The sequence below is a fragment of the Mauremys mutica genome, chromosome 3 (genome assembly GCF_020497125.1).
Source record: "Mauremys mutica isolate MM-2020 ecotype Southern chromosome 3, ASM2049712v1, whole genome shotgun sequence".
NCBI lineage: Eukaryota > Metazoa > Chordata > Testudines > Geoemydidae > Mauremys > Mauremys mutica.
The window spans coordinates 48,046,044-48,065,786 of NC_059074.1; the positions used below are offsets into that span (position 1 = coordinate 48,046,044).

At 40.2% G+C, this 19,743-nt stretch overlaps 1 protein-coding gene across 2 annotated transcripts in view; it reads right to left on the bottom strand.

Moving 5' to 3' along the window:
• BMP5 (bone morphogenetic protein 5) overlaps positions 1 to 19,743 on the bottom strand; it is an 83,564-nt gene that overhangs the window by 40,121 nt on the left and 23,700 nt on the right. For both annotated transcript variants that reach the window (XM_045011750.1, XM_045011749.1), the window contains exon 2: positions 8,460 to 8,652. In XM_045011750.1, coding sequence (XP_044867685.1) covers positions 8,460 to 8,652 — 193 coding nt within the window. The remainder of the gene's footprint in view (positions 1 to 8,459; positions 8,653 to 19,743) is intronic.

Below are 19,743 nucleotides of genomic sequence, written 5' to 3' on the forward strand. Positions count from 1 at the left end.
ACACAGGGTATTTGCATATCTTACCTGTTTCCACTGGAAAGAGACTGCCTACAACAGAGTCCTTGGTGGTTTCTTTCTCAGGGAGTGGGGAAAACCTAACCATGTCCAGTTATCTATACAAGGCAGTCATATCTGAAACATGTGCCATTGCTGCTGCTGCCTGTGCTACCATGGCTACACTACAATTTTTAGTATAGTAGCTCATAGGAAAGCTAGCAGAAATGTGTCAACATAAGCTGTGAGTCAGTCTGGATTGTAGTGAAGACATACCCTAAGTGTTTGGTGTGGATCATCTCTTTGTGTTTGTACAGTACCTAGCACAGTAAGCCCTGATCCATGATTGGGGCTTCCTGGGCACAACTGTACTACAAATAAATAAATAAATAAAATAATATCTGTATCCGTTTACTTTTCATAAAGCAGCATGCAAGTTCAAGGATAAACATTCTTACCACTATTTGCCATGGTGAGCAAGCATTTGTAACCTCAGAAATCTTTTAGTAAGTAAAGTATCTGATTCAAAAATAATTTTTGTCCTAATTAATGGTAAATGATTCAAGTCAGACTTAATCCATCCTTTCCTAAAAATTACACTAATTGCACATACCAAGGTTATATGTTAAAGAAATACAAAGTGACAAGAAGCTTATAAAATACTAAACAAACAGGTTAAAAATTATGATGGTCTTGGGTAAATGATACTTCAGCCAGCAGCTGTGCAGATGGGCATCAGAGTGACATGATGGGTGGAACTGGCATGTCTAAACTGTCAGTTTTAAATGCAGACATAGGCTCTGATTCTGAAAATTTATACAGATGAGAATAATTTCACACACAAGATTTTGAGAGCTATTGCACACCTACAGGTCTCATAATAGTCAATGGGAGCTGCAAAGTAACAATCAGGCTAACTGACCCTCAGGGGACTACAGAATACACAAGTGCATAAGTATTTGCAGGATCAGGGCTAATAAAATGACCTATGGAGAGGAGACTGGCTTTTTATTAAAGCAAGATCAATCACCTTTTCCCAGTGCTCCCCCTTTTCTCTGTTAAATTATAATGCTTGTGATGACATTCTCCTGCTGTTCTCCTATCTATTTGATTATAGCAAAAATGTGTTAATGGCCACACAAGAAGAAAACGTACTGCTTCCTCTGGGTATAACTAACATTAAAACAATTCTACAATTCACAAGACCCTGACCTGCTACTCAAGCACTGAACACATTAACAGTGTACCACAAGCTCATAAAAGGTATTCTCTGGGGTCTTAAATGCCTAATTTTCCTCTAATAAGTAGTTTTAGTCGGAACTTTAAAAGTTAAACATCCAGCTGTAAACGGGATGACCTTTTAAGATGGTTATTTATAAATATTTTATATCACTTAGTAACAAATGTACACAAAGACAACAATTCTGTAATTCTATTTTGGAGCAAAAATATGAGATTTTTAAAAATTGACTGTTTTAATGTTTACTATTCTCTTCAAGAACAATTTACTTGAAATATTAAACACAAACAGGAAAAAATGTTTACAAAACTCAGGATTTTGTAATAAATATTTAAAAGACATCTGAAACAACTTTACAATGATAACAGAACTGGTAGTTTCATGCACACTCCTCACCAAGGAGTCCATGTCTGTTAAACATAATTTTCTTTAAGGGTATGTCTACACTACAAAATTAGGTGGAATTTATAGAAGTCTTTTTTTTAGAAATCATTTTTATACAGTCGATTGTGTGTGTTCCCACACAAAATGCTCTAAGTGCATTATGTCAGCGGATTCTGCGTCCACAGTACCGAGGCTAGTGTCGAATTCCGGAGTGTTGCACTGTGGGTAGCAGTGAGTAGCTATCCCACAGTTCCCGCAGTCTCCGCCACCCATTGGAATTCTGGGTTGAGATCCCAATGCCTGATGGGGCAAAAACATTGTTGCAGGTGGTTCTGGGTACATGTCATCAGGCCACCCTCTCCCTCCCTCTCTCCGTGAAAGCAACGGCAGACAATCATTTTGCGCCTTTTTTCCTGGGTTACCTGAGCAGACGACATACCACGGTAAGCATGGAGCCCACTCAGCTCACCATCACCATACATCTCCTGGGTGCTGGCAGACGTGGGGCTGCATTGCTACACAGCAGTAGCTCATTGCCTTTTGACAGCAGATGGTGCATTACGATTGGTAGCCATCGTCGTCATATTCCTGGGTTCTCTTTTACTGACCTCGGTGAGATTGGTCAGGGGTGCCTGGGCAGACATGGGAGTGACTCAGCCAGTGACTCAGTCATAGGAGTGACTCTGCCGAGCACCCAGGAGATGACAATGGCTAGCAGTTCTACTGCACCGTCTTCTGGCGAGCAGCCAGGAGATGATGATGGCTAGCAATCGTAATGCACTGTCTGCTGCCAGCCTAAGATGTAAAAGATAGATGGATCAAAGAAGAAATTGACCCAATTTGTTTTGTGAAATCAACGGCCTGCTAAACCCAGGGTTTTGAGTTCAATCCTTGAGGGGGTCATTCGGTGTGACAGTTGTTTGTGTTTCTCCTTGATGCCACCCCTTTTGTTGATTTTAATTCCCTGTAAGCCACGTCGTCAGGCGCCCCTCCCTCCGTCAGAGCAATGGCAGACAATTGTTTCACGCAAAACCAGGCGAGGAGACTATGGCAGCGCGGTAGCGAGAGGGACATGGTCATAGACTTCTCACAAAGTACGGGCCGGGCAATGTGCCCCAGCAATGTGCACATCATGCTGATGAGCTCTGCATGACCTCTGCAAATACACTGGCCAAACAGGAAATAAAATTCAAAAGTTCACAGGCCTTTTCCTGTCTACCTGGCCAGTGCATCTGAGTTGAGAGTACTGTCCAGAGTGATCAAAATGGAGCACTCTGGGATAGCTCCCGGAGGCCAATACCGTCGAATTGCATCCACACTATCCCAAATTCAACACTGCAAGGCCAATTTCAGCGCTAATCCCCTCGTCAGAGGTGGAGTAAAGAAATCAATTTAAAGAGCCCTTTAAGTAAAAAAAAAAAGGGCTTCGTTGTGTGGATGGGTGCAGGGTTAAATCGAGGTATCGCTGCTAAATTCGACCTAAAGTTGTAGTGTAGACCAGGCCTAAGACTCAAATTAGCCTTTAGTCCTGATCTGTCATTTTTTCAGGAGACTCTTTTTCAAGGGACCTGGTCTACACTACACAGTTATGTCAATGTACACACTACAGCCCTGTCCTGCCGATGTAAGTGCCCTACTATATCACCTCAAGCAGCTGCCCCCACCCCCACTCTGGGCTGGGAGCAGGGAGTTGTGAAGCCCAGGCAGGAGTGGGGATGTGAAAGCTGCAGGGGGAGGGAGGGGAGCTGAGTTCCCACTGTGGAGCTGCCCAGAGCTCAAGCCCCACCCACTACCCCTCTTCAGCTGGTGGAAGCAATCCTGGTGAGGATGTGCACTACCCACAGAAGGTGGGTAGTGTGGACATCAGTAATTACTGCAGTGGCTGTAAGTTGACCTAACATAGGTTGACTTAGGGCTGTAGTGTGGACATGCCTAAGGAGTTAGAAACCTTTGGATTTGCACTCCCTCTCTTAGTTATTCTCCCTTATTGATTCACAAAGCTGCTGACTGCTATGTTTTTGACTTGTACAAGAAAGATTCCAAATATGCCCTCAGATATATCCATGAAAAAGCCAATTGGAGCTGAACATTCTTATACAACAAGCCCCTAATAATGAGTCTAGTCTTCAACTCCTTATTAGAGACAAAATCCCCAAAGGGAGTTTTGCCCAACTAAGGATCTCAGAGGTGGCCTATATAACTTAGTCTACTTGCACTGCTGGAGCTGACATGAACTTGGCTACTCTTTGGCATTGGTACTTTGATCTTTTGGTTCTTCCTTTTTCATGCAGCAGGATCAGGTAGTGTAGCTGGCTGTAACATAGGGATTATTCTTCCTTCTTGGCTTTACATATGGACAAGTTATTCATTTTAGAGAACTACAGAAAACAAGAAATAATAGCTCAAGGGAATGTGATAAAATATAGAGTTTCACTTCTAGATTACTGCAAAGAATCTAGCCCAGGTGAATAGTAACTTACTACAGAACTTCAAAACATTTGCAACAAAAATTTGATTTTATTCACATTTTGTTACAAACTCAAGGTGAAGTACTGCCCACCGTGAAATTCGTAGGAGTGTTGCCATTAATTTAACTGGGGTCAGGATGTGACCCTTAATTTGGGCCCATTTCACCCAAAAATAGACCAAATTTTGTGGATTTTCTACTTTTATCCAATGAAAAGCAAACATGGGGACATTCTGAATGATAGGCAGCTTCAAAATTCAGATTCAAAATGAAAAATTTCTATTTTCTATACAAAAGGTAGCTTATCACATGTAATGAAAATGGGAAGGAGGATGAAGTAGCCTGAAAGCAAAGATTGAACAAAACAGTGAACATTTGGTTACAAAATTCAGGGAAAAAATTGCCTCCACCACAACATACTCTGGTAGTAACTGAAAGATTTTACCATGAGAAAGGCTATTGTGTGTCTAAGCATAATGTGTTTGGTGGCTTCAGTTCAGTCCCTAGTGGTCAGCTGTCCACAACAGAAAATTCACCACGGTTGAGAGTCTCTGCAGAGGCAGCCCTGGACAGAATGGATGTGCAGCTCCTGATCCCCAATGGCCAGCTGAGCTGTTCTCTGCATGCAAAAGTTGGGCAGGATAAAGGTGCATAATTCTGTGCATAATTTCAGATAATTCTGAAAAGCACAGGACTAATTAAGCTCATGACTCTGTGCCACCAGACCAGAGCCAAGAATTTGGCCTGTGGATTGCATTACTTTCCTCACTGGGAATGGTCAGTCCAGAGCGGGGTGGGAGCACATTGGCAAAGTCATGTAGAAAATCTTGCACTATTATCCGTACTTTACATATTCTTGGGATGAGTTGAGAGGCCATGTAACAGAGTCCTTAGGGGTTCCTCCCTCGGGTGGGTGGGGGAACCTGACCACGCCCAATGAGTTATACTGGTGGTCACTACTAAGGTCCCATTTACCCACTATTTGCCCGGGGGTTCTGCCCTTTGTAGGCCTCCTTAAGTCTGACTGGGGGATCAAAATGAAAGCCACAAATCCCCACATATTCAGTGATACTCCCTTCCTGCATTCCCCACAAACTGGGGTGGCGGGACTGGCACATCGATAGTGCTGCCAATGATCCAGATCCATGCAATGGGTTTGGTGAAATCACTCTGGCCAGGTCTCTGAGATCAGCTCAGCCTGTCTATCTCCCTTACCCTGGGAGTTCACTGTACTCTCCTTAGGGTTGGGGTGAAGACTTCCTGCCTAGGAGTTCCCTTCACAGCTTCAGGAGTCACTCCTGCAGTCTGCATTCCTACTCCTTAGGGCAATCCTACTCCTTCCCTCCCTGCTAGCTGCAGTTTCCTTCCTTTTAATGGCCTTCTCCCTATCATGCATGATTGACAGGGCCAGAGGGGTGGGACTACCCCTTCCACAAGGGCTTCTCTGGCCTCTTCCTCATCTGTGTGGGGCCTATACATCTCATCACAGGCTGCAAACCTCAAATGTAGTTCACATACATGTGTGGGCAAACAGCCACAGAGACATAAAAAGTCTAGGACTACACAGTCTTTGCTTGTGACCCGAAAGTCAACAGAACTGGGCTCTGGTGGTCCAAACAGTGGAAAGAGGTGTCTTCCGGAAACTAGGACCACTTATCAAGCACCCCAGATGCCCCAGCACCTTCCCTGCTTAAACCAAAGGACTGTCCTAGTGACGGCATCTGCTGACAGCAGTTACTGTGGTATCATATTGGGAGAAAGGAGGCCTCTGAGGTGGCCAGGACCTAAACCATGTAGGGTTTTTAATGTCAAAACTAATATTTGGTTTCACTCAGGAGCTAACTTTTTCCCAAAGTAACAATTGCTTTCTAAGCAGTTGCAGCTTCTGAATGGTTCCCATGTAGCCCACTTGTAGAGTACAACCCAGAGGTGACAGACCCATGAATAACTGTAATCAGGTCTGCAAACCAAAACAAAGAACTTCCTTGCCAAGCACAAATAATAAACACATTCTTGGCAACCACTGCTGTTTGGCAGCTGGGAATCCAACAAGCTGTGCAGGTTTCAGACCTCACCACAAGCAAATGGCAGTGGAGCTGCCTTTGGACTTAGACTTCTTTATCAGTTGTTTGAATTCATAGTGAAGACCCTGTTTCATTTACACCTTAATTTATATCTATTTAAAGATCTGTGTCACCTCAGGTTCCCGTCCTCCTCCTCACAGTACCTTTTTAGAACCTGTTATCACAGTTCTTTTGAATTGTTTTGCAACATGCATGCCCAGGAAATCAGCTCCTGCTCTGCAGATCTATAGAGACAATATTCTGTTTACTGGTGACCATTTTCTGTGGTGAGTAATATTCTGAATAAGAGTCTCATTTTAACAATATTCCTTTGTTTTGTAAAATGAAACCCAACTTTGGGTTTAAATTTCCCTTTCCCTGCTACTAACCCTGAATAAGTCCCTTCTGGATGATGTATGAAGTCTCCTGCTAAAACAGAGGTGGACAAACTACAGCCCACAGGCCACATTCAGCCCACGGGACCCTCCTGCCCGGCCCCTGAGCTCCTGGCCCAGGAAGGCTAGCCCCCGGCCCCTCCCCCACTGTTCCTCCTCCCCCACAGCCTCAGCTCGCCCCACCACTGGCGCAATGCTTTGGGTGGTGGGGCTGTGAGCTCCTGGGGCAGCACAGCCACAGAGCCCGGCCTGGCCAGGTTCTCTGTGCTGCTCGGTGGCATGGCTGACTCCCACCAGGCAGCGTGGCTGTAGCGCCGCCAGCCACTGGTGCTCCAGACAGTACAGTAAGGGGACAGGGAGCTGGGCGGGGGGGAGTTGGATAGAGGGCAGGGGAGTTTGGGGTGGTGGGCAGGGGTGTGGATAGGGGTCAGGGCAGTCAAAGGATGGGGAACAGGGGTTGGACGGGGGTAGGGGTACCGGGGGGGGCAGTCAGAAAGGAGAAGAGGGATTGGATGGGGGGGCGGGGTGCAGCCAGGGCAGGTATCCTGTGGGTGATCAGGGGACAGGGAGAAGGGGTGGTTAGATGGGGTAGGGGTCCCGGAGGGGCAGTCAGGAATGAGAGGAGGGGTTGGATGGGGTGGCGGGGGCAGTTGGGGGCAGGGGTTCTGGGGGCTGTCAGGGGACAGGGAGCAGGTGGGGGTGGATGGGGCAGGAGTCCCGGAGGGGGCCATCAGGGGGCGAGAAGCAGGGGGGATTGGATAGGGGGCAGGGCCGGGCCATGCCTGGCTGTTTGGGGAGGCACAGCCTCCCCTAAGCAGCCCTCCATACAATTTCTGAAACCCAATGTGGCCCTCAGGCCAAAAAGTTTGCCCACCCCTGTGCTAAAACATGTAGGACCAGATTTTCAAAAACAGCTTAACATCCAGCTGTTCCCATGTTGGCACCTAAAGAAGATTCTCAAAAGTAAGAATTTCCATGGAAGCCAAGTTCTTAGATCTTTTGATTATTTGTACGCATATATTTAAGCAGGAGATTCTCTAAATCATTTTGAAGGACTATTTTCTGGGTTAGTAGTAGGAAAGGGAGAACCCAGGATTGGGCTTGCTGCTAGGTTTTAATGAGCACTTCCAGGTGCTGAGCTCCTTTGAAAATCTGATTATTTATTTAGGTGCTGGACACACTTGACAATCTGTCCTACTGAGCTTTCCGTAAACTTCCACTCAAAGATTATTGCTTTGTCCACTTGTAATGCTATATTTGCATTAATCTTTAACATATAGTAAGCCCCGTGGAGCAAAATGTGTCTCTCTCTCTCAGCAACAGAAGCTGGTCCAGTAAAAGATATTACCACACCCACCTTGTCTCTCTAATATCCTGGGACTGACACGGCCACAACTACACTGCCTAACTCACTCACAGACACACATATCACTTCTTGGCTGTATTTAAAAAATAAATAACATTGAAAAAAAAATCAATACAGCTCTTGCTGTGACAAAAATAAATAAAGCTGAACTGCATAGTATATAGTAGTTAAATGCTTGTGGTATCCATATTTCAATGAAGGTTAAATTTTTTAACATTGGCCACTTAAATTGGGCATGCGATTCTGACATTTAATCATCCAGAACAGTTAACTTAACCCATCTGCACACAGAAACATGGAGAGTGTGTATGTGTGCACAGATTAGGTAATCAGGCTGGAAAAACTCTGCCGACACTGAAGACATTTTGTACAAGATTTTTTTTTTAGCTGAATTTCTGTTGTTTCCCAGGAATTAACAGCCTGTTAAATTAACTGATGATGACAATATCTTGCAGATGTCCAGATGCAGATGAATTTGTGAAAAATGTCCCGTTATCACTTCTCCATTTGAGAGAATGCTAACATGAGGATTTTTAAAAAATAATAGTACCTGTTTGGGTATTCCTTGATGATCTGATATATGCTAATCTTAATTGTTTCATTCTCAAACCGATTGTAGCTTCTGTCCTTGTAAATCCGGAATTCAGCAGCTGTCACTGCTTCTCCATGTGGGATTTGAGTCAAGTCAAATCGAAACTCTTTGTAGTGCCTTCTTTGATGAGAAAAGTCCTTGTCTCTTTCAACTATGAAAAAAGATTAAATTAAATTTAAGGAGTGAAATGCATATCCTAATCCAATGATTAACTGTACATTCACTATGTTTAAAAAAAATCCCAACAAACTGGATGTTATAAAACTGTGCAAATAATAAAGCCACAAATCCAGACAAACTTCCAGTTAAAGGAAACTCCACAAGCCAAATGGTCTTCAGTTCAAGAGGAAAAACCCTCCGTGGTTTTATACAAATTCCTGAAGTCAGAGTGGAAAGAATATCAAGAAAACTGAAAGAAGTCATGGTGTAAAGCAATTAGAAACAGGGACAAAATGAATGCTGCAGAAGGATTTGATACTTGGGTTTAGTTACATGTACAGCAGAAATTATTTGAGAGACACAAATGATCTTGGTGTACATGACTGTAGGTAATAATCGGGAAAGAAAACAGGGAAAGCTGACTACTTCTTTTTGAGGCAATAAATTTTGGAACAGTGTTAAGTGCACCATAATTGCTACATATTTAAGAAGAAACTACATCATATAAATTAACACATGCTGTCATCTTATAGCATAAAAATGTCCTCTTGTCAGTGGTATGAGCAAGAGAACCACAAGTCAGAGCTAAGTGGTTCTGGCACCCACACTGCAAAATGAAGCAACACTCCTAGTATAAGAAGTCCGCTCCACACATATACATTAATTCTCAGCCACATTTTTGTTTATGTATACTTTCCGATGCTTCTTTATTTGCAGCAAAGCTCAATCAGGAGCTAAAATCTAACCACAAAATTAGTTAATCAGGATTCCACAGTATTTTAAGAACAGAGGGCCAGATCTTCAGCTGAAGTAAACCAGCACAACTCCATTAATATCACCAGAACTATGCTAATTTACACTAGCTGAGGTTCTGGCCCAATAGTATGAGAGGACATATTTGCAGAATATTTGTTTTGATGCATTGAAGAAGCCCACACAATTACTCAATGTGATTTTACATGTATGAAAAACAAGATCACCTGTCATTTTTAAGCCTATGGGGTGATCAGTGATAGATCCCCAACTGCATTAGGGTTCCGTATCTTACTAGATTTGGGAAGTCCAGAGTCGAGAGTTCAGATCCATTCATCTGTCTCATCAAGAGTTAGTGCATGTCTACTAGTGATGGGAGAAGTCCAAAGGGTTCAGAGCTTGAGTTCAGCTGGGATGAGATGACAAACTGAGTCTCACTCAGCCCCACTACACTCTTTTCCCACACACCCTTTCTCCTACTTTCAGATCTATTTTCATTCCACTGATCCAAGATAGTAACAATTTTGGCCCTGGAGCACTCTACATTAAAAAAGGAAAGGAAAGGAAAATAGGGCTAGATTTTGATAGTGCATAGTTAAGAACACAGACGTAAAAGCTGTCCTTCCAAAAACTTTGAAATTATTTTCAGAACTGTATTTAAAGCACCTCTGTCAACTCTCAATGCCAGTCCCTATTATTTAGTCTTTTAAAACATTGGAAATTGATTTCATTAATATATAATTCTTTAAATGTGCAGATCTGTTGACAAGTTTTGCTTTGTCAGTATGTATAACATACTGCACAGGCTATATTATCTATAAGAAAGTATTATCTTTACTTCAGTGAAGAAGAAATTTCTCCTGACTGACAAAGAACCATAAAACTCCTCTCTAAACAAACTCAGGGAATTAGTTAGCCCAAATGCACATTTTGACTGTAAGGATCTGAGATTTTGTTCCATGTAAGACAGAATGTCAAGACAGAAAAGAGGCAGAAGCATGTAAACTAGCCACTCTGCAGCCAAAGATAAATGGGCTGCCACTGAAGAGAAACAGGATACAGTCTATTTATTACCTCCATCACTAGCTCCTAAACAGCAAGATATATATATTGATATCAGACCAGTTTTTAAAGAAATGAGATCCCCTGGCCGGCTTACTTAATGCATCAATAAAGGATCTATATTTTATACACAACGACAAATCAATTTCTGTTTTATTGCTCGCAGCTAGACTTTGTACTGCACATTCTTGGAAAAGTGGACTCTTTCAGTGGAATTACGGTATAAAAAAATATGGCCTATCCTTGTAATGGAAAAGCATTCACACCAAGTACATACACAAGAGAAGTGTTAAAAAGAGCATCAGAATTTAGAAATATTGTCAACTTTTTTAGCACACTCAGAGGAGGAGGACACCCAGCCAACAAGCTAGAATCTTTAGCCAGGTTCTTGGACTATTAACCTGATCCTGAATAAGTAATAAGTAATGGATGATGTAGTATGTTAACATTTTATTTGTAACTATGCCTCAACAAAAAGCTTTTAAAAATACACATTAAAGCTTTCATTACTGAGACAGAGAACAGCATGAGTTGACACATGCAATCACAATGAATTGTTCAGGGATGCTTTTTGGTTTGTTTGTTTTTGTTCTGTTTTTTAATAGAGTCAAGATCTTGCTATAAATTATTAACGTCATAACTGAGAATTTGAAGAGTATTTGGGAGCAGAATGTGCCAAGAATGTTCATTTTAAAAATATTTTAAAAGGAGAATTAATTCAGGGCCCAATTCTGCAACCCTTTCATTAGTACTTATTGAAGGAGTTCAGTGGATGTTCTCATGTGCATAAGTGCTAGTCATTGTGAATAAGGGTTGCAGAATTAGGCCCCAAATGGGGATTTTGAATCCCAAGATTACTGGTCTGATTTTCATGTCTATCTACTTTGCAGTAAATTCAAATGAATAACATTTGTATGGAAATAGTAAGTATCCCACATGTTATAACTAGACACAAATTGGATCAGTATTTATAACACACCGTATTACAGCGTTGATAGTACTCTCCTAGAAGTGTACACAACTGCTGAAAGAACACTTATTTGCTGTTGAGTTAAACAAAATCAAATGTATTAAATAGGGCTAACACGCATTTTACTTATCTATTTATATTATTTCAAAGAAAAGGCACTGCTGCAATATGGAACACCCACACACCCCTCTGTTGTTCCAGTGCATTCCTTTAGCCCTGCTCTTCAATTGGACAGGACAGAAATTACAGTCAGACAAGTTGAAAAAACAGAGGTAAATTCCAGAAAAATAACTGACTGTCCAAATAAAGAATTGAATAAAAATAAAAGCCAAAGGTGAAATCCTGGCTCTACTGAAGTTGATGGATAAACTCCCACTGATTTAGGTGGGGTTGGGATTTCACACTGTACATTTCAGTATATCAAGATGAGAAACTTAAAAGCAAACGTAGGTGAACTAGAATGCCCGGCAATCAAAGATTTTGAAATAGGCATTACTGACACACAATGGAATTTAAAAAAACAAACAAATAATGTGATATACTAAAAGCTATCTATGAACCATGAAGGAAGGCAGATTAGGTCATAGAAGTGGAGGAGTAACATTCTTCCTAAGGGAGTCCATATAATCCATTGAAATAAAACTTCTTAGCAGAGAAGGTAGTACAATAGAATCTGTATAGAGACAAACCACACACTCCGACATTAACTCTATATTAGTAAGGGATTCCCTTCTGCCAAGGAAATCCTTTTCTGTCCATTCAGGGCAGCTTTCAGGTCCTTTTGCATGCTAAAGAAGCACAAAGGAAGCCACGATGTCGTTCAGGATCTGGTCCCATGACCAAAAGATTTTAGCTTCAGAGGTGGAAGTTTCTGAAAGTTATAAGACTCTGAAAAACAGGTTCTTACAAAGGAAACACTTAAGCAACCTTAAATATTTACTCCTCCAATTTTCTAACACACACACACACACACACACAATTCACTAGCTGAAATGCAGCCATCACAGGGATGGATCACAACCACTGTTTAATGAAGTACAGAAATACTATGCAGCAGTTAATAACAGGAAGTGAGGAAATATATTTTAACCATTTGAATTGGAAGGGGAACTTAAATAAATGGAATATAATTACACAAACTGGAATTTGACATGAACATCGAAGCAAAGGTTATTATAAAAGGTCAGAAGAGGTCTTAAGTTGTTACAATTGGCCAGGTCCTAGGTTTCAAGTCTCAACTTAAAAACAGAACCTCCAACTTACATGTTTAACATTACATTGCGGCACTGGTTCACCACCAGCTCATGGGGTTATTAAGAAGAAATGACTGAGTAGATGGCAAAGAACGTTTTTTTGCCAGCCATCAATAAGGCCAATGAAACATTCAGTGTCATAATGCATTCATATTAAAGTAAATTACAAAAAGAAAAAAAAGACCAAAGCCACATCTAACAGTTGCTTTATAAAATGGATCATCATTGATCTCAAGAAAAATATTGGGTTAATTTTTCTGCTGGAGTAAACTGATGCAGTTCCATTGAAATCGATGGAACTGCACCAATTTTCACTAGCAGAGAATTTGATCCACTGGAAAAAAATATATAGTATGCTATCCTGATAATTTATAATTGAACTATATATCTCTAAATAGAATAAGTCTGGGTAAATATAATATACCAAGCACCATTAACAACAACTTTATCACAAAGGGACAACATACAGTAAGTAAAATTCATTTCTTCATGTCTGACTATTGGTGACATCATAGCAGAATTTTCATAAGCCTTCTTGATCAATTGCTAGGTCTGTACACTCAGAAGCTGACCTCCTAGTGATCTACCTCATATCATCTATCCATCTCTTCATTGGTTATCCCCTAGTAGGATGACCTACTACCATCCCTTCCACAGTAACTTTCTCAAGGTTATTTCCATTGTTACGCATGATGTGCAAAGTACATACATTTGCACTTGCTGATTTCTGACAACTGGGTCTGCTTCTCTCCAAAACTGCTCTTAACACATGCATTCATCTTCTTTTCCAGCCAGGAGATACCTGAGAGTCTTTGTCAGCACCATATCTCAAAGGCTTCAATTTTCTTCTTGATACACTTCAAGATGCCAGAGTTTTTCCAAACTTTCATGAGGGAGGCCATGGGTAAGCAAGCCATTCCTAATCATCTTCCAATTTCTTGTACAGTGCAATACGGGATATTACGCATGCTATTTAATTGGATAACTAATTTCACATAAGAGTTTGTGTCTTTCAAGCTTTAAAAACATTTCGCATTCACACTGGTAAATTGTGACGTTTGTAAAACCCAAGCCTTCTTAAACTACTGAATAAAAATTAAAGACATATTGTTATAGGATGATTTTTACAAGCAATATTGTGGTCAAGATCCCAATTTGTCTTCATAGATTCCAAGGCCAGAAGGGACCATTATGACCAGGGCTGTGCAGAAGTGGGGGCAAGTAGGGGCATGCCCCTCACAGTAATGAGCAGGGGCACAGAACTTCTCTGGCCCTGGGGAGCTGACAGCTTTTCCTGCCCCCCATAGGCTGTGGCGGGGGCATAGAAAATGCCCCATTAAAAGTGGTCACATTTTTATTCCTGCTCATGCCCCTGTTTTTATAACAATCTAGTCTGACCTCCTGTATAACACAGGCCACACTTCTCCAAAATAATTCCTTGAGCAGATCTTTTAGAAAGACATCCAATCTTGATTTAAACATTATCAGTGATGGAGAATCCACTAAAAACCTTGGTAAGATGTTCCAATGGTTAATTACTATCACTGTTAAAAATGTATGCCTTATTTGCATCTGAATTTGTCTAGTTTGAACTTCCAGCCACTGGCTCAAGTTATACCTTTCTCTGCCAGACTGATGGACCCATTATTAAATATTTGTTCCCCTTATGGATACTTAAAGACTGTAATCAAGTCACCCCTTAAGCTACTCTTGGTTAACAAAATAGACCAAAGAACTCAATCCATCACTAGTTTTCTAAATTTGTAATCATTCTCATGGCTCTTCTCTCAACCCTCTCCAACTTATCAACAGCCTTCTTGAATTGTGGGCACCAGAACAGGACATAGTATTCCTGCAGCTGTCCCACCAGCACAAATATTGAGATAAAATGAGCTCTCTACTCAAGTTTATACATCCCAGGACCAAATGGGAGCTCATGTATAGATGATTATCTGCCAACTCCCTCCCCAAATATTTTTCAGAGTCACTGTTTGTGACTGCTTCCCAGGATAGAGTCCCCCATCCTGTAAGCATTGTCTAAATTATTTGTTCCCAGATGCATACATTTATATTTAGCCATATTAAAACAATTTGCTAGAGCCCAGTTTACCAAGTGATCCAGATTGCTCTGAATCAGTGATCTGTACTCTTCATTATTTACAACCCCCACCCAAATTTTGTATCATCTGCAAACAGTCATGATATTATGTTTTCTTCTAGGTCATTGATGAAAATACTGAACAGCTTGGAGTCAAAAAACAATCCCTACAGGACCTCACTGGAAACAAACCTGCTCAATGACAATTTCCCATTTACATATTACATTTTGAGATCAAACCATTAGCCAGATTTTAATCCATTTAATATGTGCCATGTTACTTTTATATCAACTTAGTTTGACAGGATCTATTTTCCAGAAACCCATGTTGATTTGCATTCATTACATTACCCTCCTTGTTTTTTTATTAATCAAGTCCCATATCAGCTACGTCATTATCTTGCCCAGGTTCTATGTCAAGCTGACAGGCCTATAACTACCCAGGTTATAATGTTTATTATTTTAAAAACTGAAACAAAATTAAGTTTGTTCCACTTTTCTGGAATTTCCACAGTGCTCCAAGACTTATTGAAAATCCACATTAAAAGTCCAGTTAGTTCCTCAGTTAGCTCTTTAAAAATTCTTGTGTGCAAGTTGTCTGGACCTGCTGGTTTAACAATGTCTAACTTTCATAGCTTCTGTTTAACATCCTCCAGAGATACTAGAGGAATGGAAAGAATTATCACCATATGATTAGATGATATCATCTGTTTCTTCCACAAATAAGAAGCATCAATATTTACTGAACACTTGTGTCTTTTCTGCATTATTATTGACAATTCTACCATTTCTATCTAATAATGGACCAATACCCATTGTCAGGATTCTTTTTGTTCCGAATCCTCTTTTAAAAAAACCCTACTTTTTATAGTCCTTAACTATGCTGGCCATAGATTTCTTATGTCCCTTTGCGTCTGTTAGGAATTGTAGAAAACTGATAACTTCTGATTTATATTCATTACTGTCAACTTCCCCTTTCTTCCGTTTATTTTATGTAATACATTACTTTTAATAGCTGCCTTCAGTTCCCCTTAATTCAGATCTGTTTCTTAAGCAGTACAGCTTAAGAATGGGGGATTGTGGTTTTTGTCATTTAATAAGGTGGTCTTAAAATGATTCCTATTTATAATTCACAATGTTCTGATTAAATTCTTCCTCCCAGTTGCTCTGCCTCATAATTGCTTTTAGCTTTGTGAAATTGGCCTAATTAAAGCACCATGTGTATATGTTACTAGTCTGGACTTTACTCCGGTTGCATGTTATAAATGTGATCAACCCATCTTAAAGCTGTGATATTTTACTACTTAGCTTATTGTCACTGTTTCACTGTTAAATATACTTGCACAGGCAAAACTTGTGGGGCTTATAGATCATCTGACTGTAACAGGTCACTTATCCTAATCTCAGTAAATTTCACTGTTTGAATTCTTTGCACAAGCACTAAAGTAAACTAGTCAGTTTTAACTACCTCAAGGTGAGAGAGGTTACAGTAAGCTGATATACAACAAACTACATTAGTTTACATCTTGAATACAATGAAATGATAGTTTATCTACAGTAAATACTTGTGGTTATCTGACAAAACAGGCCAAAGGTTCCAGGAGTTTTCTCCTGAAGTTACCCAGTCCTGCCTCTAATGACTGATAATTGAAAGCAGAGGCTGGAAATATCAAATGTGGTAGGTGACAGATAAGCAACAGATTAAGGCAAATACTCTGTTACAGGACACTAAAAGGTCAGAGGCCCCAGGAATTAGCTATTGTGCTACTGTGAAAAGACAGACATCAAACAGCTATTTACAGCAGTCTTGCTCTTCTCTCCAAAAATTCAAATGACTAGAAATCTATTCTTACTTCCTATGGCTACACTTTATATAACATTATATACAACAAACAAATAACAACAAACCAAAGAAACTTAGTGAAGGTGTGCAGATAGCAGAAGTGGTCTGATCTAGAGCAGGGTGAAAGACCAAACCATTGTTTTCCCATATGCAAATATTTTAATTTAATGCATTGAAGAAAAATTAAGAGCCATATTCAGACCACCATTCATGTTCTACACTTCAAGCACATGAGGAGACCAAGCTAACACCTACACAGCTTTAAAATACAGTTTGTATCTTTGTACAGGCTTGTACAGTGTGGAGAGCAAGGAGTCTAAATTTTACAAGCCAGAAATAGGCTTAATTCAAAAAAATATGTTTCTCCGCTGTACTCTGGAAGCCCTAAAAATGAAGGACCCAATCCAAAGTCTTTTCACTAATCTCAGTGGCCTTTGGATAAGGCCCACGGTCTTCTAGAAGATTCAGGGATTTTTTTTTTGGTTGAACAGAATCTTCAAATTGAACTGCAGTGAAAAATACTTTATTTGTTAAAGTGATAAAAACATCTTTTCACAGAGAACTTAAACAACAGCATAAAGTTACAGTTTAAATACTATAAGCTTTACTCTGTTTGACAGAATACTAGTCGCCAAATTCTGCACTCCCTACTCAGATAAAACCACTACTGAAATCAATGAGAATTTTACTTGAGCAAGGAATGTAAGTCTGCAGTAAGTTAAATTTTCATTGCAGCACTTTCGGTCCTTGAAGAGTACTTTTATTGAAGTACTATATATATATATATATAAATATATAAATGATGCTGCATTTGTTATTACTGCCCTGGTTTTATTTAAGCTAATATAGGTCTCCAGATGTGGTTTTGAAAGGGTAATTAAATAAATTTTACTTATAATAGTCTTTTTTATTAAATTACAAAACATGAAATCTGATGGGTCAAATTCTGCTGCAAGTTACACTAATTTACGTAAGTCCAGAGTCATTGCACTGAAGCCAAGGAGGTTATTTGTTTACCAGCTCAGCTGAGCAGAATTTGCCCAGTTGTCCTTAACTGAACTAAAAGATATTTTCTACAAACTGTTTGACAAAATGCGGTGCAGATCATTCCAGTTTCAATTTTTAAAAAAAATTAGCTGACTAATGTTTATTGAGTCCAGTCATTTGATAATATCTCTTTGGTAATTACTCAGAATTATTGAAATATATGAATTAGAGCCTGATCCAAAACAGTGGTGGAGTTTATGGAAAGACTTTAATTCACTGCAGTAGACTGGATCAGAACCTTATAGAGGAAGGGAACCACTATGGTTAAATCAATCAAGGGTACTGCAACAAAACTGCACTTTGTTCACCTCTTACAAGGATAGATTAGTTTTAATTATTTATCATTCATAGAATTGTTGAAATAATTTGCTGCAGTATTCAGTATCTTGTAAAAGTCATGAATTCTTAGTATTAAAGGATCTCTCCCAAGCACTTTGCTCTTAAATCTTTGCCAAGAACTGCTGTAACACCACAGGGTTTTTTACTTTTGAGAACAAAAGGGTTTTTATGGGTTAGCCAAATATGAATTTGCAAAAGTCCTAGCTATTGGTTAGCTGGGTCTTTGTGACATTCCTCTCAAAACATCCATGTGACATAATCAACTTTAATAAATGGCAGACACCAATTCTGCAACCAGGAGAAAAAGAAAATTGTGTGTGAAAGAAAGTGAAGTGTAGATGGGTTTGTAGTACAATCTATTTCCTCCTCCTTTTATTTCCTTTAAAACGCAAAGCTTGAGCAGTTAAAGTCATCAGAAAATTCTCCCAGACTTGCCTTCCCCAGAGTTCCCTCTTTCTACAATACTTCCAAGAGCTCCAAGGAACAACACCACAGTGTCTACCAGTGCCCCTCTCCTGCATGGACTCCAACGTGCATCAGTGCAAAGAGGCATAACTGGATCTTATCACAAGTAAGCTACCAGTATGTTCTACCAGCAGCATCTTCCATTCACTTTATATAGGCTAAAATATCCCTGAAGTAAATATACATTTTGAAGAAACAACCAGTCTCACTTCATTAACTGTTTTGGTGAAAAGCTAGTTTGTAAACATATGGTACTCATTGCATTTATGCCTTCCAAGTCACATGTACTTGCTTTACAAGTCAAAACAAGTATTACACTACAGCTGACCCAAAAATTATTAAATCCTGGAAGGTTTTCAGTTATTGATATTGTAAGTGGAAAAACAGCTCTTCATCTTCCCTATGCTAGTTTGAACCTTGCCAGTGCAACAATATGGGGGAGGGATAGCTCAGTGGTTTGATCATAGGCCTGCTAAACCCAGGCTTGTGAGCTCTATCCTTGAGGGGGCCATTTGGGCAAGTGGGGTAAAAATCTGGGGATTGGTCCTGCTTTGAGCAGGGGGTTGGACTAGATGACTTCCTGAGGTCCCTTCTAACTCTAATATTCTATGCTAAGTAACAGCAAAAACTATGGAGTCTAGTTTCTAAACAGGGTTTAGGAAGTGAAATACATTGTGAAAAGCTAAGTATTATCATTATCACCACCACTACAAAAAAGAGAAAGAACTGAAGGAATTTCCATTGTATTTAAGGCTTGAACCTTTGGAGACAAAATTTCCACTGAATCCTGTAGCCCTGATGTTTAGCTGCAACACACAGCACGACTATCTCTGTACTTCACTAATCCTGGGCCAGCTGTGTATCAGTCCAGTCCCCTGGCATAAATTAGAGCACTTTGAGGCTATGCTCTCTTTCCCGCAGCCATGTCACTTATAGCTGGTAGAGGTAAGACTAGCACGGGATCTGTCACTGCGGTTCTATGCCACCAATGACAGTTCTAGCTTTGCTGGGATAATTAATCCTCTCATAGGCAGCTGAGACAGTTTCAGGACTGCTCTGTGCTGCTGATGTGTCATAAAGTGACAAGACTGAGGGAAGAAGCTGGATCAAATAGTTTTTCTTATGAAAAACAAATAAGGAACCTTTATTTCATTCCATTACTTTAAATGATGACAACATTTATTACATAAGCATGCTAGACACCGATAACCTCATTCAAAATAGTATGCCCACTAGATATTGGATTGGCATTA